Here is a 26,501-nt window from a genome sequence, read left to right as displayed (position 1 = left end):
TAGGGAGGGAGAAGGGCTGTTTATCTAAAGGCCACGCTGACGTCAGGGGACACCAGTCATGAATAAATTTTGGCAGGAAATGGAAATCACCAAAATGAAGAGATGTGATCAGAAGTTATCCAGGGGAAAAAAAAAAAGGAAAACCAGGAACTCTCCATAGTAAATTCAAAGCATTAGATGAGCTGCTTGCTGATACTGATACATCTGGACCTGTTTTATATGTCATACCACCAGATAAAAAGATTCTCGTTTCTTTTCCATCTGCCCATTTTTTCCTTGCTTGCTGGCTTTCCTGTGTCCTTACCCTGAGTCCTGTCCCTGCTGTTATAATGACCTTGAAACCCAGAGCAGCCTCCTCTCAGCTTTTCCCAAGAACTGTGTGCAGCATGATTCCTTTCCCTGTGTGCTCCCTCCTCTCTGTGATCCCCTCCGGATTCTTGGAATGGGATTTTCTTCTGAAGGTCCATGAATGGGTAGAAAGACACGGAAACTCGAATAAATTGCCGCAGATTAATTGTCAATGCCAATTGGCAGAAGAGTCATACCAGGACAGGCCATGGGGTGTGAACCAGCCTCTCATCCCTGTGGAAGTTTGCACTGGATTCTGCTGGATCCAGTGTTGGCTTCTCATCCATGCAGAAACATTTCTGGGTGTAAAAACAGAATTTTCCTGCAGAATCCAGAATACCTGCACTTTCAGGGTGCCCCATGGCTACAACATTTTTTGTGTTTCTCCCCATCAGAAAATTTTTGAGTTCATTGCCAGCTCAGGTGAATGGCTGGATGATAAATGCCAGTTATAAAATTATGTGGGACAAACCTGTCTCCACTACATTAGGCTGAGCATACCCCTTGCAGTCTTGAACCAGCATCTTTGACAACATTTTTAGGTCACAGTCTAAAAATGCTGACACAAAATGCCTCTCCTAACATTAATCTGTTAGGAAAAATTGTTGTAAAATCCACTGTGTTGCTGTGGGGTTGGTTGGGTTGGGTTAGGTTGGCTTGAGCTAAGTTTGTGCTTTAAACTGGCAGGATAAAGCTTGAATTGGGAGACCTGGTGCTAATTCATATAGTCAGGATTTTATACACAATTCACTGAAGGCTGTGTGTGTAATGTTTATACACAATTCACTGAAGGCTGTGTGTGTCACGGATGTGGCCTTGAGCTCCTTCAGTCTGGGGAGAGATTTGAGCAAACAATTTGCTGAATGCTCTCACTGCTACTCTGGTTTAGAACAGGGCAAACCCAAAGCAATAAAAGTGTTTCATTAGAAGAGAAACACCACACTCGGTTCCTTTAGGGAATGAAAGGGTAAGGACAGAACAGATTTAGGGCTATAAAATCCAAATGAATATAAACCTCTCCCGGCATTTCTGATGTAGGCACCAAAGTCCTCAATTTGATATTACCTGCTGCAGTAAAAGACTTCAAATTATGTTTTGTGCTCCAGCCACACAAAAATACATTAAACTCTCCACCAACAAGTGTGTCAATGCTTTAATCAAGTAGAAACTCCAACACAGAAAGATGTATATGTAATAAAAACCCCTTTTCTTAATAGGCTTTACTGTATTTTTATTTCATTTTACCTAGTTTGGGACACTTCAGGTGTGGTGTTCACTCTCCACCACTATAAACTCAAAAAGAACTGGATTGCTACTGAGTTCAACATGAACAAACACCCCGAAAAATTAATTTATTGAGCATTTCTATGGGCCACAGTGCCTGAGAATGTGGCTGTAAGCATTTCAGGGCCAGTGCAGCCAAAATATAAAATATATGTGATGAGCATCACTGAGTGATGGTGTGAGCCAGCACTGGGTGATGTTTGCAGAGTGATGTGTGGTCCTTGGTCCTACTTTATGGATAAACTCTCTCCTGGGGGAAAGAAAAGTCTTGCTGCTTGGGTGAAAACATCAACCCGTTTTCACTGGGCAGAAACCCTGAGCTGACAGGCAGGGCTTGTTTTTATGACTAAATGGAGAAGGTTTAAATGATCTTTAAACCCAGAACCTGCACAAGGCCCCTTGTCCCACACCAAGGGAACTCAGCACTGGTGGCTTTGTAAATGTCCCTCACTCCTTCTCCTCCTCCCCGGTGTCCCAATCTGTTAGATTTGTGTCTAGGCACAGTGAATGAAGGAATGAAAATACACCCTCAAAGCCTGAAGAAAAGCCTTTGCATCTTTGCAAGACACAAACCTACAGAATAAAAACAGAGAATTAGCCCATTTCCTCGTATTCCAAGAGCCAGCTCTAATAATAATACAAAAGATTCTTCAAGAGACATCCAAAATTCTACCAATTAAGCAAAAATTAGAAAAAAAAAAACATGAAAGGAAGGAGATTTTGACATGACATCAACACAAATAATAGCCATACCAATAAAATATGGCAAACAAAATACAAATCCCAAATATGTACCACTGACATAAGACATAATTAAAGACTTGAGAAAAACAATTAGAGGAGCTTAAGCTCTCCCTACTATTGAAATACACTTTGTATGATCATTATATTAATAATGTAATAGATAATGTATTAATATATAATATATTATATACTATATATTATATATTATATAATATATATTTTATATTTTATATTTTATATTATATATAATATATTATATATTTTATATTATATATAAAATATAATATATTAATATAGTCTATATTAATATATCATATTATATTATATTATATTATATTATATTATATTATATTATATTATATTAATGGTATAATATTTTATATATTTACATATTATATATTTTTATATATATAAACATATTTTATATATTTACATATGGATATAATTATATATATAATTTTTATATATTTATATAGATATATTTACATATGTTTATATACATAAATTTATAAATATTTTATATGTTTGTATTTTATATATTATATTTTTAAATATAATATTATTATTATCCAGTACCTTATGACTGCAAATATATTACCAACACAGTCTTAACAGATTCACAACACATACTATAAGAAGTCAAATAGAGAAGAGCTCTCACCAAATTAACAGAGACTTATGTTAAAGCTCATGGAGAATCCTTAGAATGACCTCTTCCAAAAAGTGGATTTTTGTGGGATTTTCCACAGAAAGAATGTGGAAAATGTAAGAAACAAAACCCTGCAGGGAATTTTCTAGAGGGGTGTGAGGGCCATCCACAGACACAACGTTCTGCTCAAGGTACCATGAGGAGACCAAACTCACTTGCTCCCTCTCTCTCATAAAGTACTTATGGAGCTTTTTAATTGTAATTATGTGTAACTGAATCATCCTGTTGGCTTAAATGGATTAAAAGCAGGCATCTGCTGGAGTGTGTTTGTCAGCTGGGGCTTTAAGCACTTGGATGTGGAGATGATGAGGCTCAGAGGGCTCTGTAGAACCACCCACCCTGAGTTCTTCAAAAATTCTTCAATTCAATTCCTCAATATTGGTTTTGACTCGCTCAGGTCATGTTCTGTCTTTCTAATTGGTCATTTCTGATGGAAAACTTGCTGCACGTGGCTTTTTTACACCTGCAAATTGTTCATTGTGTGGGAAAAAATTGCACCATTTTTCAGTCTGGATTTGCCTTCATTTTTTCCATTTTGGTTTGGTTGGGTTGGGTTTGGTTTGGTTGTGTTTTCCTGCCAGACTCAAGAGGCCTCCTTAGAAGTTTCAGTTTTTCTCCCTGATTTCCTTAGCTTCAGTGCCCTTCCCTCTTGGCATTCCCACAATTTATCTTCCCCTTTCCTTCTCTCCCTGGGGTACACCCTGTAGAAAACAACAGTCAAAACAACAAATGTGGCAGAAGGATTGAACTGAACACTTCAATCGTTGTTTTATTTAATTTTTTTTGTGGGTTTAGGGATGGGTTTTGATATAGTTTCATTACTGTCATATCTGGATGGCATCATAATGATGAACCACTTACATTTCCAGCCCTGCTGAAGACAAAGCCAACAGTTTGCTGTAAACAAAGATCAGATTCCACAGATTAAATTCAAGCTGACATTTTTTTCTGAGCTTTGTAAGTCTGCCCTTGCTGGAGATTTAGCCAAGGGAGATCACATCGTTTATCTTGTCCCTTTTGTGTTATTCCAGTAAAACAAAAAAATTTCCAGCACAAAAATTATTCTTTGCAAAGGAGAGTGGGAGTTCAGCAGTTGAGAATTTGCATGAATATCTCATATTTTCAGAGTGAAAAATTGGTGTTTTTTTACTGTAATTCCCTCAAGACAAACTGATAACAGCTACAGACCCCTAAATGAATTTTATTTATGGAAGTTGAAGACAGATACATTTTCATTTCCAGCAGTGAGGCCCACTCAGATCCATGTGGGAGCACCATGATATGCAGGCTGATGAAGAAATGGAACTGTAGAAGGTTTTTTATGCACTTGTGTTAAAGCAAAACAAATATTAGAGAGTCAGCTGTTTCCTTGTGTGATATCTGATGATCACTGCTACAATCTAAGGTTTACAGCAAAACAGAGAGGAAGGGAAAAAAAGAATAAAACGAAACAAGAAAACCCAAACAAGTCCTAGAGAACTGTAAATCATGCAAAGCAAGAGAGGGAAGGAAGGGAGGAAGAAGGAAAAAAAAAAAAAAAACAGGAATGGAGGCAGAAGGAAATAACCCAGGAAGAGAGGCAGAAGGAACAACCCAGGAATGGAGGCTGAAGGAAACAACCCAGGAATGGAGGCAGAAGAAAAACTCCAGGAATGGAGGCAGAAGGAATAAAAACAGGAATGAAGGCAGAAGGAAAAAAAACAGGAATGAAGGCAGAAGGAAAAAAAACAGGAATGTAGGCAGAAGGAAAAAAACAGGAATGGAAGCAGAAGGAAATAACCCAGGAATGAAGGTCAGACTGGCAGAGCTCTGGAGGAGGAATTTTCTTTACTTAAGTGATTCTGTAATCCTGGACACAGCAGTGCCACCATCATGGGCTGCCACCAACACACCAAAAAAGAGGGAAAATAGGAAAAATGTGAGGAAGGGCTTTATTAAAACCCTGATTGCCTTCTCTTTTTAGTTGCTGCTTTGTGGTTGACTTGGTTTACCACTGCAGGTGTGCTCATGAGTGCCTTTATCCTGTGATTGACAAAACAGGCACAGTTCACCCATTTACCAAAATAATTCTATTTTTACACCTGAACTCAACTCTGAGTCATCTGACACCCAGGTTAGGCCAGCCAGAGCTAATCAGCATCTCAGAAATACTCACAAGACAGCTCCCAAAAATCAAACAGGAATTCCTGAGAGACAAAATAGGCTGAGTCCTTCAAGACTGACAGTTACATAACCCCTGTTAAAATCAGCAAAGAGAAATTCTTAAATAGCCTTGAGGATCACAGTCACGGGGCTAAAGTTGCTTCTTGTGTGAGGGAAAGCAGACAAAAGAGTTTCTTCCTGAATACAGTTTTGGATTTGAGGAAGCCTGCGTGGGAAGTGGGCAAGGCATGAAGAGCAGCCATGTGCACCACATTTTTCATCAGTGTAAAGTGGTACAACTCCATTTATTTTAATACAAAATTTGCAGGTGCAACTCCATTTATTTTAATACAAAACTCACTAGTGCAACTCAATTTGTTTTAATACAAAATTCACTGGTGCAACTCCATTTGTTTCAAGACAAAATTTACTGGTGCAACTCAATTTATTTTAATCACTGCAGGATCTGCCCCTGCCATGCTTTGCACATGAATTAGAGGCTGTCTCGTGTAATTTCCTTGTAAATCCTCACCTCATCCCTGGAAGTGTCCAAAGCCAGGTTGGACAAGGCTTGGAGCACCCTGGGACAGTGAAAAGTGTCCCTGCCCATGGCAGGAGGTGGCACTGGTTGATATTTAAGGTTTCCAACCCAAAACATTCTGGGATTCTGTTTCTCTAAATGCCTTGCCATTTTCAGCTGGCACCGAGGAGGTGAAAGTACAGAGAAAAACCAAGTTTAAATTAACTTTAAATTAAGTCTTGGGACTTTGGATTTCATATGACTTTGGATTTCATATGACTTTGGATTGAGCTCTTTCTGCAGAAATAATTCTCTAATAAGGAATACAATGCTCCATGCAGATTCATCAATGGCCCAACTTTCTTGCAGGTGGAAGAGGCCAAGGAAATAAATAGAAATAGAAATAGAAATAGAAATAGAAATAGAAATAGAAATAGAAATAGAAATAGAAATAGAAATAGAAATAGAAATAGAAATAGAAATAGAAACTGATCCAAAAGCTCCTTCCTGATGTCTCCATTGCTGCAGAGTTTTGATGGGAGCAGGAAAGCCTTACCTGGCTGAGGCAGGGGGGTGTGCCTGGGTCAGGCTGTGCAGCCCAGCTCGTCCGTCTGGGAATGGCACCTCTGCTTTATGAAGTGGTAACAAATCCACGAGCCCAGACACAAATCCAGGTTATAATGGCTTCATAAATTGCCCTGTGACAGATGACATGAAGCAAGAATTGCAGGGCATGCTCTCGGGGCAATGATGGGTGTGGGGAAATGTAATGGGTTGTGACCTGAAGGAAAGCAGGTTAAGATAAATGGAATTAATTAGCCACTGGTAAGGCTTTAGAGTGCTCTTGCATTATGTTTCTAAGGCACGATGGGTGCAGAACAGGAAATTAACAGGAAAATGTGGGTTTGGGACCCCTTTTTCCTGTGCCTGAGGCAGGCACTGGCCATGAATCCAGTTAAATTGATCTGCCTGTGCTGTTAATAATACATTTCTACACTTACGAGTTGAAGCCTCTGAAAGGTTCATCATCAAGACATAAGATTACTATTCCCATGAAGGTCTTTTATTTTTCATAAGTCCTGATAGATCATAAATTGCTTTCACAGAGACTTTCACAGTGGAGTCCATCGTGGGCCCCTTTGCTCCTGTCAAGATGGCATTTTAAGAATTTCTTCAATCACATTTCTTCATTCACAGATATTGTTCCTAGCATCCTAAATTTCTGTCCTAGGAGAAGCTGCAGAACCACTCACTAGTGCAGCAATTTATTGTTGGAAATTCCCTGCTTGTCACAGCCTGTGATAGGGAGGGAAAGAGTCAAAGGCACCCAATTGATTTAGGAGGAATTTTCTCGTTTGGGTTTTTGAAGACAATTCACTTTGATTATCAAACATAAACTTGTGGGGCTTTTTTATAGCCCACCTGTTTGAACCTGGTCTACAACTGCAATTAAACTGAGGGAAGAAATTAAAGTGATGGCTTTTTGCCAGGAAGTCTGGCTTGTTTGTTTTTAATTTGCTTTTTTGCTGTTCTTACACAACAGGTTGGGTGTGCTAAGCCTAAGTTAGGATAAGTTAGTTTCTTTTTCTTTTTCTTCTTCTTTCTCTTCTTCTTTTTTTTCCTCTTTTTTCTCTTTTTCTTTCTCTTTCTATTTTTCTTTCTTGTTTTCTCTTTCTCTTTTTCTTTCTCTCTGTTTTTCTTTCTCATTTTCTTTTTCTTTTTTTCTTTTTCTTTTTCTTTTTCTTTTTCTTTCACTTTCTTTCTTTCTTTCTTTCTTTCTTTCTTTCTTTCTTTCTTTCTTTCTTTCTTTCTTTCTTTCTTTCTTTCTTTCTTTCTCTATTTCTCTTTTTGTTTTTCTTTCTCTTTTATCTTTCTCTTTTTCTCTATTTTTATTTCTCTTTTTCTTTCTTCTTTTTCTTTCTCTTTCCCTCTCTCGAGGACACAGTCTAGGGGTGGCCTTGGCATGCTGGACTTACAATAGGACTCTATGATAATGAAAGTCTTTTCCAAACCAAATGATTCTCTGCTTCTGTGAACTAAAAGTTAAGTTAAAAACAGAGAAAAATCCCCTCTGAAAATTGAAAACTTGTTTGGAAACTGAGTCCATCCTGACATCTCCATGCACAGAAATTAATGGGCCTTGTTAAGCCATGGACAAAGCAGTTAGAGTATAAAATTATTGGGAATTTCACACTTATATTAATTCCAGGGCCATTATAGTGAGATGGGGAATTAACCATATGTGTAGCCTTACAAGCAGAGCAATTATTTGGTTACTGGATCATTATTACAGATTTCATTATGCTTTGGTTAAAGTTGATGTTTCAACAGGAGGGGTGAGGTGGTAACAGCTCAAAAGCAATGTATTCCTGAATTTAATTATGATTATGAGTGTCTGAAGTGGAACTATAGTAATGGACATGTAGGCTTGGGCCAGTCCCTGTGCTGGAAATTCTTAATTTCAGCATCTCCAAAGCAGGCAATACCTGCCCAGTGCTGTCCCATCTTCCAGGTCATGAGTGGGATCTATGAAAAGCTTTTAAATAAGGCCAAGGAATCCTCTTTGACCAGGCTGGGGAGAAGATCAGCTCTTTCTGTGTGTGCAAATGCAGCACCATCAGTCAGCAGCCCTTCCACAGGTTGTGTCTTCTGGGCAACATAAAACAAAAGTGCTGGGTAAATCTGTCACTGGGAAAATGAGTTTTTATCAGTCTTCTGTGGAAGACACCTGCAGGAACCTCAGTGTAAATCTCTTCCTGCTGCAGTGCTGGTGATAGTCCAGGTTACAGCACCAAAGAGCCTTAAAGGAGCATTTTGAGGTCTCAAGGTTTCATGACTGATGGATTGAGGCAAATCTGAGCCCACATTTTTGCTGGATGCGCCGTCCCAACTCCATAAATAATGCCAGGAGCTGCATCACTGACCAGGATTGCATGGGATGTCTTCAATATATCTTTAATCTGACTTCAAGAAGTCTTGGTGCCCTGCCTCAAGCCTTCCACACCTCAGGAAGCCACAGAGTTTATGGTACAAGGGAGGAATGTGGGGTCTGCAAAGGGGTTGTGTCCACACACAGGACCTTTAAAAGGTCCCTCCCAACTCAAACTATTCCATGATTCTGTACAGGGGAGGGGGATTCTTGTGACTGGGGCTGTGAGACTCCAGTGCTCCCAGTCCAGCTGTGGCAGATTGTGGGCTATCAATCACTCAAGTGCTCCTTTGTACTTCTGTGGTCTAAATCCTTCCTGAACCCAAATCCTAAACCTGCAACAAGCCCTATCCCTGCTAAAGAAGGCAAGAGAGGCTTGTGCTGGCATTTCTGTGGAGTTGATTGCCTTTTTTTATAGAGTTTTGTTGCATTCACAGGAGGTTGATCATGGATGTGTGTGTACCTCAAAAACTCAGAACAATTCCTGTCCAACTAAGCTGTTCTTATTGAGCTTGATAAATTCCTCAGCTGGTCCAGACTGACTAATTTCAGGAGTTATGAATGAGTTACTGCCACTGAGGAGGATGATAAATGTATATTCAGTGCAGATTCAGCTCTGAGCTAATTACTGCCTCCAGCATCTGAACTGTATTTTTATAGGTGGGTCATAAAACTGATGTAGTGACCAGCTGACTCACCTAAAAAATTAAAAGAAAGATATTTTTCTCAGGGCTAACATTATCCAAAAGTAAAATATGGGCACAAGGAAAAAGCCTGGCAGGGTTGTCTCTCAGCCTTCTTGTCCCCACCCTTGTGTCCCTTCTCTTTGGTTCTTCCTCTTGAAAGCCCTTGAGCAGGTCTAAGACAGGCCCCATCCTCAAACAAATCATCTTTTTTTTTTTTTTTTTTTTACAATAGAAATAATCTTTTCTTTTACAATATTAAAAATTAAATTTTCTTATTGGCTGTGAGGAATCTGCAGAGAAGCACAAAAGTGTTGGGCTCCAAGAGTTTGTCAGGAGGAGTCAAGAGCCCAGTGCCTGTTGGCTGGAGGCAGAGCCCTTGCCAGAGTTCAGCCATTGGAAACACATGTGGAAAGGGATGGATTTTCATGGGAAAAGCAAATGACACATCCCTAATGCAGCTCTAAAGAGATGAACAAGAGAGGAGCCACAAAACCAAGGGAAAAACCATCTCACTGCCACATCTGCTGTGGACACGAGCACAGCAAGATCCCTGAGGAAAGGCAAGGAAATAATCTGTAAATGAGCCTGTGGGAGAAGAGAGAGTAGCAAAAGCAGTGATGTAATTCAGCTTTTTCTCTTGAAAATGTCTGCTCTAAAAATAGCCCATGTTAGTCTTTCAACAGTGACACATCGTGAGCTCTGCTCTTTGTGGAAAAAAATAAATTCTAGAGATGTAATGGCTCATCTCTGCCCTGTGCCTGTCATCTAAAGGGTAAGAAATCTTACATAAAGGAGGATTTTATTCCCCAGCATTAAACCGGCCTCTCTGAGGCTGAATTTAATCAATCAGGAAGGTGGAGACCCATTACCAAGTGCTGCATGGAATAAGGTCTCCAAAAGCCAGGAAGGGCTGTTTTCCAAATGTGCCACTGTCAAACAGGATCAATGGGATCATCAGCAATCAAACTGCACCTCTCATGGAAATCTGCTTTAAACTTACCCACTTTTGGCAGCACTAGCAAGCCCAGACAGTGGAAAAATGTCATTATTTAATTTTAAGGAGAGGACAGTGCATCCAGCTCTCTTCCAGTGCCACAGGGGATCCCTGGCTGCAAGGCATTACTGCCATGCACTCAAAATGCTGCACAAAAAGGTCTTTTCTCCAGGTAAAACCAAAAATTCCAAGAATGGTAGGAACTGCTCAAATAAGCAAATATCCCTCAGCCAGGAGTAAAGAATTGACCTGCTACCCAGGAAGAGAAGAAGTTGCCAAAACCCAGCTGCTGCCCATGTGCATGGAAAAATAAAACAATAAAATAAATTAATTAATTTAAATTATAGAATTATTAAGGTTGGACAGACCTAGGGTATGATCAGATCCAACTGCTAACCATGATCCACCTCAGCTTTTGTGACAAGTCACCACCCCTTTAAGGGAGGAATTAGGGCCAGAGACTGCCACAAAATTGATGTTTGCCAGTGCTGGGAGAAGAGGGAATGGCTTTGGATCTGCAATTTCTGCTGCCACAGCTTGAGTTCAGCACAGCTTTCTCTCTGTGCAGCAAGAGCTCTGCAAAGTCAGGCTGGAAATCCCTTCCTGAGGGATTTCCTTTCCCTTCCTGCTGGGCAGAAACCACGTGCACTGCTTGTGAGCAGCCTTCCCTCGTGCTGTGCTCCTGCCTCTGCCATGAGCTCAGTGCAACCATGCAGAAGTGATCCCCTGGTGCACAGTCCCCAGAGGAAATCCTTGTTTTACACGCAGGTGGTTGAGATGCATCAGATCTGCCCCCTCAAACCTCGTGTCTTCCCGGGTTTTGTGTGCTTGAAATGGCTCCTGAGGTATTAAAAAGTCTTTTTTCCCAGCCCCATGACCAAGGTTCTTTGGCTTTGCTTTTCAAGGCTGTTTATTTTCTCTTAGCTATGACATTTTTTCTCTGACCTGCTGAGATCTGTCCAGCAGGTCAGTTCATGGCACACTGACCGCCCTTGGGGTGGTGTTATCTTTTTATACTAAAACCTACCTGTACTTTATTTACAATAATTTTCCAATACCTATCACCTATGTTAGACAGTCTGTCTCTACTCTAAACCAATCCAGAAGTGCCGCCATCACAGCAGAAGATGGAGGGCAAGAAAAAGGAGAAGAAGGACAGGACACACCCAAATCCCTCCATCTTGCCTCTTGAACTCCCATTCTAAATCCCCAAAATTCTACTTTTTCACCCTGTGACAAATTCACTATCATTCTACTCAAACCCTTGTGGCTTGTAACTCCCCACACAAAGTTGGTGATTGTTTCCATGGGCTAAAATCAAAGGCACAGGTGTTTGTGACTCCGTGCCAAGGGCTCTGAGCCCCTTGCCAGGGTCTTGAGCCATCCAGGGCAGCCAGAGGAATGTCCTGGGTTCCAGCAATGTCTCACCTGGGAGCTGCTGAATTAGGGCCAAACACCCACAGAGTGAAACCATGAAGGAATTCACTCACACACAGATCCCTGCTGGCTGCAGACAAACCAAGCAAGCTTTGGGGAAAAGGAAGGAGGGGTGGCAGTGTCACACAGCCACGTGCACACAATATCAGGGAGAAACCAAGGGTGTGGGGATGTGTTGTATTTGCTGGGATCCACAACAAAGGGAGGAATGATGAATCTGACTCCATGTTCTCAGAAGGCTAATTTATTATTTTATAATACATTAAAGAATGCTTTACTAAACTATACTAAAGAATACAGAAAGGATACTTACAGAAGGCTAAAAAGATAATAATGAAAACTCCAGACTCTCTCCAGAGTCCCAACACAACTTGGCCCCAACTGGCCAGAGTGAAAACAACTCCCAGCAGAATCCAATGGAACAATCACCTGTGGGTAAACAATCTCCAAACATATTCCAAAGGAGCAAAACACAGGAGAAGCAAATGAGATAAGAATTGTTTTCCTTTTCTCTGAGGCTTCTCAGCTTCCCAGGAGAAGAATCCTGGGTGAAAAGATTTTTCAGAAATGTGAATGCCACAGTGATGCCATTGGGATGAGGTTGCTGCATCCCCAGCTTTGCCAGCCCAGCCCTGTGCCACCTTCCGTCCTTCAGGCAGCCCCTGAAGTCACGCACAGAATATTCTGAGTTGGGAGGGAGTTTACCTTCCAGATGGTTATCAAGAGCCCAGCAAGGTCCCCAGGGCCAAACACTGGTGGGTTTAGGGGTGGGGGTGGGGACAGTTCCTCCCAAAACACGTGGCATTGAAAAATACTCTTTCCACACTTCTCCTTTTAACCAGTGTTTCGTAGCAACTGCTTTCAGCAGGGGAGGAGTAGAGGGGAAAATGGGGTCTTGTCACTGGTGCTCTAAATTAAAATTGTTGCTCTAAATTAAACATGCTACACGTGCAGGACACCAGGGAAGTGCCACCAACCAGAGATTGAGCAAACTCTTGCCCCAGAAAATGCAGGGTGTCACCCAGGCAGATCCACTGAAAGCAGCAGGGCAATTGCTGAGCCAGCCTCGAGGATGTGTAATGATGCAGTGGGTGCCAAGTGTCAGAAATTGCCCTTAAGTGTCAGAAATTTCTGTTTGTATTTATTTATTTGCTAAGGGAACTGTTCCCATTACCTGAGCTGCAGTGAAATCTCCACACAGCAAGTTACTGTGTTTAATTATTCATTTCCTGAAGGTAAACAATTCACCTTCCCTTTTCAAATCTCTCCCCTTCCAGAGCAATAAAACCTCTGCAAGCTTTTGTGTGCTTGCCCTGCTTCTCCTGCCTATCCTTTATTTTAAAAACACATATCCCAGTCCTTCTTATCCTAAAGAGGAGCAACTTCTTGTAGACTTTTCACCACAGAATTCATTCCATAAGGAGTTCAGGTGCTGCACAAAGCAACCCCAAAGATACACCCAGAGCAAGGGTCACTGGTAATTTGGTGGAAATTTCTTTCTTGTGGGAATGTGCTGCTGTTCCTAACACAGGGCACCACTATGTGGATTTTTTTACTTTTGTTGTTGGTTTGTTTTTTTTTTTTTTGTTTGGTCTTGGTTTTGGTTTTTTGGGGTTTTTTTGTTAAGGTTGGGATTAAATGTGTGAGATGGCATTTCTTGTTTGGACTCATATGTTTATTAGTTCTTATTTACATTACAGTCTCATAAAGTGTGAGTTTAATAGTACTTATTTCTAATGAGTTAAAAATGGAGCTGTATCTTTTTTATTATAAGATATTTTTAAGTATAAACTGTCTAATCAAGAAATGACACAAGTTATTTTTACTTTTAACTTAAAAACTAACTACTCATGGTCTGTAATGCAGATTTTTTTATCTAATTACACAATACTACTTAAACTCATGAAGAAGAAGGTGAGGAAGGACCAGTTTCTGCTTTAAAACCTCCATTTTGCTTTATATCTATCACTATATTCTAAAACATTCAGCTCTTAAGTTTTCCACCCTGTGATATCACACACTTCTACTCAAACTCCACACCCACAATCCCAGTTCTATCATTCCATTTTGGAAGCTTCTCCACGGCCTCAGGTCAATGCAGTGTTCTCTTGGGGGTCAGTGCCTGGCAGCACAAAAATCTGAAATTTTCAGCACCAGGGCTCCAACAGTTCACCACTGCTCATTTCTTCTCTTCCAGGTGGGCTGCAAGGCCATGATGGTTTTCTTCCAGTACTGTGTCATGGCCAACTTCTTCTGGCTGCTGGTGGAGGGGTTGTACCTTCACACCCTGCTCGTCATCTCCTTCTTCTCGGAGAGGAAATACTTCTGGTGGTACATCCTGATCGGCTGGGGTGCGTGGCTCCTCCTCCAGGAGGGGATCTTCACTGGTGATTTTAGCAGGAATTTAGCGCAGATACCTGGGCAGTCAGGTGGGGCAGAGGTGTTGTCCTGGTTTCGGGCAAATTTGGGAGAAAATCTCCAAAAGGGGGCCCCTCCAGCAAGCAAACCCACAGGGCCCCTCTCCCCAGCAGTTTGGGAAGGATTCCTCAGAGGGAAGGGGAAAGAACCTGTTCATTTAACAGGCACAGCACCCCCAGCACACAGAATGAACAATACCGGGTGACACTGCTCTGGAAAAGAATGACAAATTCAGAAAGTCTCTCTGGGGGTGGTCACTCTGTTCTTAATCCCTCAGGCACTGGGGCAGCTGCTGCCCAGAGCAGGCCCCGGGTAGGCCACAGGGTGCAAACTCTCGTTGTTCCCAGGGCCCAGTCCAGAGCAGGTTCGAGTAGGTCCAAAGAAAGGAATGGAAAAACAGCCCAGGGAAAATTCAGACTGCCTAGCTGAACTAACTAATGAGCAGAAGCAAAAACAGGAGCAATAGCAAAGTGAAAAGCAAAGCAAAAAGCAAAAGCAGCACCATGTACTGCCCTGTGTGCCCCTCCAGCTGTGGGGGAGTGGCTGATAGCAAAACCAAAAAAAAAATTTCACTCTTCAGAGCCAATCTTGAAGGCACAGAACATGATATCCAGCATAAACAGAACACAGGAATGGGGATACAGCATCATAACATCACCCTAGCACAGATGTTGTAGGCAGCACTCAGCCCCTCTAAGTCCCAAAAAGGATTTGGGACGGTTGGTGGGTGAGAGTTTGGACATGAGTTCAAAAAGTGCCCAAAAACCCAACTGTGTCCTGGGCTGCATCAAAAGAAACGTGACCAGCAGGTTGAGGGAGGTGATTCTGTCCCTGTGCTCTCCTCATCGGAGATCCACCTGCAGAGATGCAGCCGGCCATGGGGTCCCCAAAAAAGAAGGTTGTGGAGCAACTCTAGAGGAGGTCATGGAGCTGCTCCAGGGGCTGGAGCCAGGCTGGGAGAGCTGGGAATGTTCCCCTGGAGAGGAGAAGCTCCAGGGAGAGCTCAGAGCCCCTGGCAGGGCATAAAGGGGCTCCAGGAGAGCTGGAGAGGGACTGGGGACAAGGATGGAGGGACAGGACACAGGGAATGGCTTCAAACTGACAGAGAGTAGGTTTAGATTGGATATTGGGAAAGAATTCCAAATTTGATGTCATGGATTGATCTTAAGTTGTAAGGATGGATCCCAGCAAAGTAGAACTGGATTGAACCAGACACTGAATTCAGGCCAGCCAGCTGCCCTGAGATCCCATCACCTGTGTGCCAATGCTGATAACCTTCTGCTCACTGCATTGGTGATTTCTCCAGCTTAATGCAAATCCAGTCTTAAACGCATCAAATAAAATTAAACTAAAATCATATAAGGAAAATAAAAAAATTAAATAAAATAAAATTTTAAAAATTTAAAAATTAAAATAAAATAAAATAAAATAGCAAAATAAAATTAGAAAAATGGTAAGGAAGAGAGAATTAAGCTCTTCACAAAGCAACTCACCACTGAATTGCTGACTTATGCAAATTAATCCTACCAGATCAACTTCTTTTATTTCTCCAAAAAGGAAACAGATTTTTTTCCCCTTTTCATACCATGTAGTTGAAGATTTATGTTTAAGTAAGCAAATAACTTTCTACTGCCTGCTCTCAATAGCTGAAGCAGAAATAATTAGAGCAAGGAAGAATATTGAGAAGAAAAAGTAAAATAAAATTGTGCCATGTCCAGGGACATGCCAGGACTCAGGATTTGCTCAATTATCCATGGAGTAACTTCCATGGAAAGTGGCAGGAGCTATGCTTGCCTTCACACTGAAAGCAGAGATGATTCTCCATGCCCTGGGCAGAAGGAGGGATGATGGCAGCAGGTCTCGTTTCAGTTCCCCAGGTCAGACCTTTGTTAAACTCACCTCGTGCTCCAGATATTCTTTATTTCAGCACTGGAGAGCTGGCAGGTTTTAAAGAAAAATGCATGAAGGTAATGATTTAAATCAAAGGAAATTTCTTGCTCTCCTAATGTGTCCTGAGGTCGCTTGGGTGCAAAAGGGCAATTCCAGAACATGGCAAGTGCTTGAGGGATATTTTGGCCTTTCAGTCATCCATCATTTGCAAGAGCATCAGGGATGGGTCTGGAATGGATTATGCATGAATTAATAATTTGGATGCACTAATTAGAGTTTTTACTGGTTTTAGTACCATTGCACTTGGAAATCACTGGTAATAACGTGTACACAATCTGTGAGTAACACAGAGCAAAGAGACATGTCTTTCCTGGAGTATTTCCAACCTAAATCCAGTCAAAGATAAGAGAGAGAAAAGACCCAGCACAAGGATGGGACAAAAGCACCCAAATGTGGCAGATCATGGAGTGAGGAGCAGAGGCAGCTTCACCTGTGAATTTGGCACTCCAGGCTCCCTTACAGGGCAAAAGAGTCCAGGGATATTTCATTTTTATTGTTCTAAATCAAACATTTAATGTAGCTGGATGACCTGTGTGTGAGAAACACACAATTCTGCTCCTTGATGCTGAAAAGAACCTGTGGTGACCTCCTTAGGCACAGGTGTCCACACTGTAGGTGGCTCAAGTGACCCCTGTTCCTTGCATTTCACCCCTGGAAGGTTTTTCCAGGCACTTCAACAGGATTTTCAACATGCTGGGAGCAGTTCCAGAGAGCTGATCTTGCATGGCCACAGGGAGGGAAAGGCAACGATGGCAGTTTGGCATGTGAGGGTTGAAAATTCGAAGTATTTCCCCACCCCTGAGGGAAGGCACCCCTCAGTCACTCAGGAGAGGTGCAGAGGGAGGGAGAGCAGCCCTGAGAAAAGAGGCAGATTTTAAATAATCTGGCAATGAAATCAGGGAACCTTTTGATCATGGTTTCTGACAGCAGCACCATCTCTTCTCTCCTCAGGTGCCCCCTCTGTGTTCATCACTGCCTGGACAATTGTCAGGATTTACTTTTTTGATGTTGGGTAAGCCTGTGCACTCAGCTATATTTCCTTTATAAGGAAATTATATCAGTTATATTTTCCTTTATAAATCCTTTAAATGGCCAAGGAAAGTCCTGCAGCCTTAGCAACCCAAAAAACAGCAGTGGCACCTCTCCTCTGCCACCAGGAGCCAGGAAGCTCTCCAAGGTCTCCCTGAAATGTCATTTTAAGTCAATCACTCCCCCTCTTTACTTCCCAGTGCCTTGGCCAGGATATTTGCAGGGAATTTTTCAGCAGACCCTGATGGCTGCATTTGGCCCCATGCTCAGAGCAGAGCTTTGCACTGTGCAGAATTGACCCTAAACATGCAGCAGGGAATTTATAAACACACCTAATTCTCTCCCACAGGAAAAGGCTAAAAATTCTTTTTTCCTTCTTTTTTCTCAAGCAGATTTTAGGATCTGTTCTTCATCCTTTTTAACTTAGCAGCAGCCTTTGATATTTTGTATAAGAAGCAGATAGAGTGCAGCTAAGAAAATGAGACACCACAGTTATCCAAGGATATGTGCAAGTAAAGAGGATTTGATCCCGAAATCCTCATTCTTGCTTTTATTCAAGCAGTCAGACTGCAGTAATTGGAAAGGGGTTTATAGGAAAACACCCCAGAGAGAGGCAGAATCAAGTGCTGATTCTGTCCTGTGTGCATTCCCTCATTTCTTGCATTTGCATCCTGGAGTTAAATACATTTTCTCCCATGCATTCTTCCCCTCCAAATGTGTCCTGATTTGCCCCTTTTTCACTACAAGAAGCAGCTCAGATTTCTCACTGCATTTTTGATTTATAGTCACGCCAGCACATTTCCTGAGGGCAACTCACTTCCTTTATGGTTTCACTCTATCTGCATAAAACTGACCTTATTTACTCTGTTAATAAATAGCCTCTACAATGAGACAGAGACAGGAGCATTTAACCATTCTGGATGCCAGTTTTTCTTGCTGTATATTCCCGTTAAGCTCCAAAAATTCTTAATAAAAATACAGAATTCTTTGCATTTTCTGGGGGCTTTAAAGCCCTACATTTTTGTGCTGAGTAAAACAGAGCATGAATTTACAGAATGTATTAATACCTTACACAGATTTTTTTTTCATTATCTGGAGAGAAAAATTACAGGAAATAAACCCTAATTAGGTAAGATTGATTAAATAACACTGAGACTTTATTTAAACATTCTAACTCCAAGTGCAAGTGACCTTCATTCAGGCTGTCTCAATTGATTTCAAAAATGAAGTGCACTAGACAAAATTAGGGCCACTTTAATTCTAAATGAAAGGGCAGCACACACCTAACTGGAAGCATCTGTATGTGAGAAATTTGCTCCATCTCCCTGCAGAGTTAGGGCAGATTCAGTCAGTGTAGTCCACAGAGTGCAATTTTTATCACCCTAAAGTGATAATTAAAGTGATCCTTAATATAGGTCTGAGGAACTGTGCCCTAAAAGTGCCTCTCTTCATCTCCTCCTGCCTTCCCTGCCAAAATTTGGAATTAGAGGAGCTGAATCTGGGTGAAATTGTCTGCAGTAGGCACCACTAATTCATTCTTACATGAAAGCAGCCCAATTTCCATGAATGCTTTCCTAAAAATGCACCTTCTGTCACCTGGCTGTGCAGATAAAGGTGTCCCAAGCAATATCAGTCATTTCCATATCAGTCCTTTCCTCTCATTTCCTCCTTGGCTTTAAAATGCAGTCCCAGGTGAGGGGTGGTGTGTGCAGACAGCTCTGGCTTCAGGATGAAATGAATCCCACCCTGGACCCTTTTTCAACTGTTCTAACCCCATCCATAGCTCAGGTGCAGCTTGCTGGATTTATGGGACTAACCCCACCACTAGCTGGTATTTTTTTCAGAAGGATGTGATGGTTTTTTGGGTTTTTTTTCTGCTGGTGCCAATTGCTCTGTGCTTATCAAACCCCCTCCATCCAGAATGGTGGAGGGCCCTGGTGAATCTTTTCATAGATTTTGATAGATTTTCATGGCTTCCATAGAATTTCCCTGCAGCAGAGCTCAGTGTAGGAGAAATTAAGAAAAATCACCATCCACCCCCACATCCATCCTGCCTAACATCCTCCAGCCCATTCTATGGCCAAGAGGAAAAAAATTGACATTATTTCTGGGATATTTGGTACCTACCAGTGCTCACAGCAAGTTTTGGCAATTCCCAGTCCATACACAAGGTTTAGTCCTCTTCACAACCCAGACTAGCAAAACTGAGCTTTTAGGGGAAAAAAGAGAAAGCTACAGACCTGCTTTCTTGTTGTGCTTGATGTTTTAAGTCTGGCTTTGTTTCTTTTTAGGTGCTGGGAGGAAATAGTGGAATCCCCATTCTGGTGGATCATTAAAACTCCTATTTTGGTGTCTATTTTGGTAAAGTATCAGCACGTTCTGCTGGCTGCAAAGCCATCTTTAGTCCTAACTGGGGAGGGGTGAAGGGGTGTTGAGAAATGTCCTTAAACGCCCATGCCAGGTAAAATCACACTGTACAATGAACATCTGCTTTAAGATGAGGAAATTCCTCCTGTAGATAAGCACCCTTACCTGCAGCATTGACCACAGGAGGAATTTGAATGGCCAGTCCACCAGGGTGGAGCTGATTTGATGTAGCTTTGACCACCTCCATCTCCTTGGTGGGGTGGCGACCATGGAGAGATGGAGAAATGTGGTTGGACATCCAGGAAAAGCTCATTTTGCCCCAGGAATCAGTGAATTCCACCAGATGACCCATTCTAGGAGGGGTTCTGTTTCTCTGAGCTGACCAGGGTGACTTGTTCAGTTGTAGATGTCAACAATACAAATTAACATGAGTCCTACCATGAATTTCCACTTAGATAAAAAGGGAGTAGATGAATTCCCTCAGGAATTTGCCTCTTTCATGCAGTACAGAGTTGCATTCCAGCTGTGTATTTTTGGAGTAAGTTCTGAGGAAATTTGGCTAATTTCCAGAAAAATCAACAGAAGTGTTTTATTTTAATTCTCTGGATGTGATCAATCCTGACCATAGGAACCAGGACACTTCTCAGGATCTCTGGGTCCTTCCATCCTTGTTGAACATTGCTCTGTTGGGCATGGTTCCAAGCCTTAAGATCAAATGAACTGGAGTTAAACTTAGTTTTGAGTTTTGTTAAATGAAGTTAACAATGTGAGAAGGGAAGCAAAAAAGAAAATGCAACCGAAATCAAATCAAATATATCTCTTTTAAACAGAAATCTTTCCTTAGACATCCATCTTATTCCATGTACATTGTGACTTTTACAAGAAGACTTTTTTCTATTTTTCTGTAGCATTTATCATGCAGGGATTCCAGACTGAATGTTTCAGTAATGACATCTTGCTCTGTTTACCTCACTGGAAAGAAATATAGTCCTTAGATGACACATCTCCAAATATGAATATCATCCTGGAAAGCTATAGATAGCATTTTCCCTTTCCTGAGATAAGCTTTCAGTCAAAAAACACACCCTTTTATTCTCCTCAGATCGATGGGTCTGTATTTTCTTTTGGCCAATCAATCTTTTCCTCTTTGCCAAACAGAATTTACCCAGCAGTTCCTGATTTTCCTTTAGCAGATATCCTATAAATCTTTCCTAAATGAAGGGCATGATAGCCACTGGCTGATGAACAGCAGGTTTCTCCAGGGGGTAATGCAGCATTTCCTCCAAATCCATGGGAATACAGCTGATATTTCAGTGTAAGGAAGAAATACATATACAAGATCTGTAAGATCTTTAAGGTACATGAAATATATCTTGTGTACAAAGAAGAAATGCATACACGAGATCTATAGGATCTTTAAGGTTCAGGAGATATATCTTGTGTACAAGGTGTTAAACACTGAGAACACATTGATTATTTTGATTGCATTCTAGGGATAAAAAATAATCTAAACAACTCTCCAATATCCTGATTCCTGTATTTTCTGCCATGGAATTCCAAGGTTATACCAGGCCCATATACACACTCCACTCTGCTCTTGACCTCTCCAAGCCAACACAGTCAGAATTTAATTGTTTCATTCTTGCCTTTCTTGCAGCAGCTTGTGTGTTATCCATGATCATTAGTGTAGTTGATCTAGATAATGCTGGTTTGGGGCTAATAAATTTCACTTCCCACCAAATCAGACACGCAAACCATTTTTTAAGGAAATAAATACAAACAGAAACTGTGATAAATTGCTCAAAGTAGGTAAGAAGTGATTAAGCAGTGCATCATAACCAAGAAATGCAATGGATATCCAATGACTCATAGGCTTTGAAAAAAGTGTCTGTTTGAGAGATGGGCTTCAGTCTGTTTTATTCATCTATTGTTGTGATAAGTATAGGAATTGCTGGAAGAAATCTTATCATCTATTTTTGCGGGGAATCAGATTGGCTGGTTTAACACAATCCCTTCCAGCTGCTGAGCCTCTGAAAACCAGAATCATTTGCACATTCACTGACCATGAAAGAATAAAGAAAGAGGTTGTGTGCCAAACCGTAGCTGAACTAAGTCCCCAGAAATCTGTCATTGCTTTTCTGTTTGTGTTGCATGAGTAACAGGATGACTCAACAGAGAGGACCTTGAAAGAAGCAGATTTGCATTCAGTTCATGCCATCAGGACATTCCCATTCCTAGCTCTACACCTTTGCTAAATAAGGTTCACATTGCTTGAGTACATTGGTGGGGCACTGTGAGATTCTGGGGTGAAAAGAACCATCTAAAACCTGGGTACCCGCCAGGCTGCTCTGGTCTAACATCCCAGGAGGGAACATTCCCCGCTGCCTTGGTGAGGTCTGTCCCTTGCTGCACAAGAAAGAACATGGCAAATATGATGCCTTGGAGTGGCTTCCTGAAACAGAGGCTAGACAACATTAAGAGAATAAAAGTGGGTTTTTTTTAAAGGCCTTCAAAGGTTCACCTTGGGCAGTCAGAAACCTCTGAGAGGGGCTACACCCAGGATGGATGATGGTCATGAGTTTTTTATACAGTTACAAGTTTGGTCCATTTACATACCAGGGATTATACTGATGTCTTAAACAGCTGGAAAGGATGCTAGGCAGAGTTAAGGGGAATAAAGAGGATATTTACTGAAGAGCCTTCAAAAGTCACACCTTGGCAGTACTGGAGCCACAGTCATGGCCCTGCCCAGATGGCTCCGAGATGGAAGCAAAAGAGGGCTTGGTCACAAGATCTCATATTTTTATAAGTTCTGGCTCATTTGTATTTTGGAGTTAATTGTCCAGTCACAGCTCCAGCCCATAAAGTCCCATCCTCCTTTTTCTCTCTTCAGCCCACGTTGTTTATGCTCTTGGGCCTGAGATTTGGATCATATGTCCTTGGTCCCCAGCTAGACAAGGAATTGTTTTGTCTGCCTACACTGTGAAGAGAGCCCACCATCCCCTAATATGAAACCCAGACCCACACACTAAAGCAGCACAGAACCTGAAAAAATTAAAAAAAAAAAAAAAAAAAAAAAAAAAAAAAAAAAACCTAAAACCCAAGGCATCAAATCCTCCAATTACAGCTTCAGGTAATTAAGTCATATACCCCCAGTCTGCTCATTTCTGTTTATACTTTTGAGGGCCTGAGACAGTCAGGTGTCCCTGAGTTTCAGACCAGAGAGGAATTGTTTTATCTGAATAAAACAGCAGACCAGAAGCTGATAGGCTATGGAGTTTTAGATCTATACCCTAAAGCAGTACAGGATCTGAAAGACATAAAACCTAAATCCTATGGCAACAAATAGGATTGAGCAGAGGCCTGCTGGAGTGGATCCTGCCCAGCCATAGCACTGAGAAATTCTCTCTGGTGATGGTGAATTATTCATTTCATCTGCCTAGAGAGATTCTCACGTTTATGAAAGGAAATGCCAATTTTTGACTGGCTTTGGTTTGGTTTGGTTTGGTTTGGTTTGGTTTGGTTTGGTTTGGTTTGGTTTGGTTTCCCTGGCTCACCACGCTCAGCAGATGGCCCCATGCCACTGCCTTAAATCGGCCTTTGCTGGGTTCAGGGTGTCCCCAGCAGGCTGCTGGGTCCCAGATAGCACAGTCCTGTTTGGGAGACTGTCTGAGTTCCCAGGCAGTTCTCAGCCACAGGCAACCTTAGCAAGCTGTCCTGGTTTAGGGCAAATTTGGGAGACAATCTCCAAAGGGGACCCTTCCAGCAAGCAAACCCACAGGGCCCCTCTCCCCAACAGTTTGGGAAGGATTCCTTGGAGAGGAGTGGAAAGAACCTGTTTATTTAACAGGCACAGCACCCCCAGCACACAAAATGAACAATACTGGATGGCACCACTCTGTCACTGCTCTGAAAAAGATGACTCATTCAGAAAGTCTTTCTTGGGGGTGGTCACTGTTATCAGTCCTTCTGGTGCTGGGGCAGCTGCAGCAGCCACAAGGTGCAAATTCTTGGTGTTCCCAGGTCCCAGTCCAGAGCAGGTTCGAGTTGGTCCAAAAAAGGAAAGGAAAAACAGTCCAGGAAGGAATTTGGACTGTTTAGCTAAACTAGCTAATGAGCAGAAGCAAGAGCAAGCAGAAGCAAAGCAGAAGCAAGAGTGAGAGCAAAGCATAAAGCAAAAGCAGCACTATGTACTGCCCTGTCTGTGTGTCCCACCAGCCGCGGGGGAGCAGCTGATAAGAAACCAAAACAAAACATTCACTCTTTAGAGCCAGTCTTGAAGGCACAGAACATAATATCCAGCATAGCCAGAACACATGGATGGGGATACAAGCGTCATAACATCATCCTAGGACACAAGCTGAAGCGAGATCATCTCTTTAGTGACTATCAGCTCTTTGTGATTTCAGCCCTTCAGCTTGCTGGGTGCCACAGCAGGCAGATGCAGGGAGAGAGAGGAGAAGGCCATTTGGAGTTCCACAGAGATGTCTTTATTGAATCTTCTGAGAAGGGTTCCAGTGACAGCTCTTCTGCCAGAACCAGGCAAAACCAGCCCTTTATATAGGGTACAGGGGGATCAGAAATGGCCCAATGGCAAGGGTTAAAGGAAAGTGACCTATAGGGTTACAGAGAGATAAACAAGGGTTCCAAAAGGCAAAAAGGGGCCTTTCTAGCCCATTCACCACCACTTGGCATTTCCTGCCTTCAGGCTTCTGCATGCCACGGGGCCCTTGCAGAGCCAGGGCCTGCTACACCGCCTGGTGAGCCACCGGGCGCCACACGCGGCTCCTCCCGCGCGCGCTCCAGGACGTCGTGCAGGTAGAGAGAGGAGAAGGCCGTGTGGGGTTCCACAGCAATGTCTTTATTGGTTCTTCTGAGAAGGGTTCCAGTGACAGCTCTTCTGCCAGAACCAGGCTAAAAAAGCCCTTTATATAGGGTACAGGGGGATCAGAAAGGGCCCAATGGCAGGGGTTAAAGGAAAGGGACCTACAGGCTTACAGAGAGATAAACAGGGGTTCCAAAAGGCAGAAAAGGGTCTTTCTAGGCTATTCACAACTCTTGGCATTTCCTATCTTTAGGTTTCTGCACACCACAGGGCCCTTGCAGACCCAGGGCCTGCTACACCGCCTGGTGAGCAACCTACAGGGTTATAGAGAGACAAACAGGGGTTCCAAAAGGCAGAAAGGGGTCTTTTTTAGCCCATTCACCATGACTTGGCATTTCCTATCTTTAGGCTTCTAGACCCAGGGCCTGCTACACCGCCTGGCGAGCCGCCGGGCGCGCTCCAGGACATCGTGCAAAGCTGTGCTCTATGGGCTTGACATCATCATACTTGGGATGTATGACACAAAGTCCCAAGCAGGCTGATGTCAGGCCCAAGATGCCATCATCCTGTGTCGGTTTTCCATGTGCTCCCTGCCCCAGAGAAGGGGCTCTCTCTGCTCATGGCTTGTTAAACGGCAGCTCCTTCCATGGCAAAAATCATTCCAGTGAGAGGAGTTTTCCTCTAGTGATGGGCTCTTTTCCCTGGAGGAGAATGCTGATGTTTTACCCCTCTCTTCCCGTCTCCACAGGTGAACTTCATCCTCTTCATCTGCATCATCCGTATCTTAGTCCAGAAGCTGCATTCCCCAGATGTTGGGCACAACGAAACCAGCCAATATTCGTAAGTCCCAGACCTTCCCAACCCTATCCTAAAAGTGTTTTTTGGGAAACCTGCCTGGCTGCTTGATAATTCTTCATTGCATCTTGTTTCATGATTGCATCTGTCTGCACTGATCAAAATCAATTAATTTTAATTGCTTAAAGCAGATTAGAAATCAGGAGATGGAGCATTTACTAAAAGAGCTGGTCAGGTTTTATGTCAGTTTGTGGCAGGTGAGAGGGATTTCTCCTGGGATTAATGATGAAGAAATGAGAGTAATAATAATGATCATGAAGCCAAATATAATTTTTCTTTGAATATTTAATGTTTATTGGATTCTGAAGGCAGAAGGACCCTCATGTAAAACAAAAAGTTGCTCTCCACAGTATAAAGCCTTTTTTTCCTGATCCTCATTTTTAAAAAAAGAAGAGATCTAGAAAATTACCATTCAGTAGGATCTGTGACAAATTTTCCTCATCCTAAAAGAGATCTCTAAACAAGATTGGATTAACTCAATGCATTTCTCTTCTCTTTTGAGAAAGATCACTGGCTTAGAAGTTTTACTTGACTTAATACTTTTATTCCAGGGATATGAGGTTGACCTTAATGGGGCTTTATATAATGAACAACATGCCAGAGAGATCAACATCTCTCTCAGTGGCCAAGGCTGGTCTCAGCTGCAGTATTTTAAGAGTGAAAGAAATGTCTATTTGCATACATTTATTCTGGCTTCAATACAAATAAAATAAAAGTCCAGACCAGGTTATTTTTGACTCTTCCCACTGTTCTGGCTCCGCTTTTCAGCTATCCTTGATATTTATTAAATGTTTCCTAGAAAAGAATTCAATAAAAGATCCCAGTGTCTGCATGGTCACTGCTTGTAAATCTTTGTCTTCTGAGGGAGCTGTGCGTTTGGGTACCCTGAAAAATCTCAGTTCATCTTCCTGCAGGATGGAAAAAAGTAACAATATGTTCCTTAAATCCTGCCCAGCCACAGTACTGAGACTTTCTCTCTGGTGATGGTGAATTATTCATTTCATCTACCTCAAGAGATTCTCAGATTTACGAAAGGAAATGCCAGTTTTTGACTTTAATTTTCCTGGCAGCAGCCAAAGCCAATTACCTATTTTTCTGTCATCACATCACAACATTACCAGACCCTGTGCTTTCTACCACCTGCCCTTCTGGATTTCCAATTTGGAATTTTATCTTCACACCCCAGGTTTACAGCAGGTGCATAGATTAAATCAGCATATTTAAATAATTTCTAGTACTGAGCATTGTCCTGGCACTGCCAGCT

The 26,501-nt window shown here is 42.1% G+C and overlaps 1 protein-coding gene across 1 annotated transcript in view; it reads left to right on the top strand.

The window, feature by feature from the left end:
• VIPR1 (vasoactive intestinal peptide receptor 1) overlaps positions 1 to 26,501 on the top strand; it is a 116,146-nt gene that overhangs the window by 82,601 nt on the left and 7,044 nt on the right. Inside the window, exons 7-10 of the mRNA XM_058026989.1 lie at positions 13,991 to 14,144; positions 17,113 to 17,173; positions 19,482 to 19,551; positions 25,131 to 25,222. Coding sequence (XP_057882972.1) covers positions 13,991 to 14,144; positions 17,113 to 17,173; positions 19,482 to 19,551; positions 25,131 to 25,222 — 377 coding nt within the window. The remainder of the gene's footprint in view (positions 1 to 13,990; positions 14,145 to 17,112; positions 17,174 to 19,481; positions 19,552 to 25,130; positions 25,223 to 26,501) is intronic.

This window comes from Melospiza georgiana, chromosome 1, assembly GCF_028018845.1.
Source record: "Melospiza georgiana isolate bMelGeo1 chromosome 1, bMelGeo1.pri, whole genome shotgun sequence".
Classification (NCBI taxonomy): Eukaryota; Metazoa; Chordata; class Aves; order Passeriformes; family Passerellidae; genus Melospiza; species Melospiza georgiana.
Note: the sequence above shows the minus strand (reverse complement) of the source record. Positions and strands in the feature narration are given on the sequence as shown.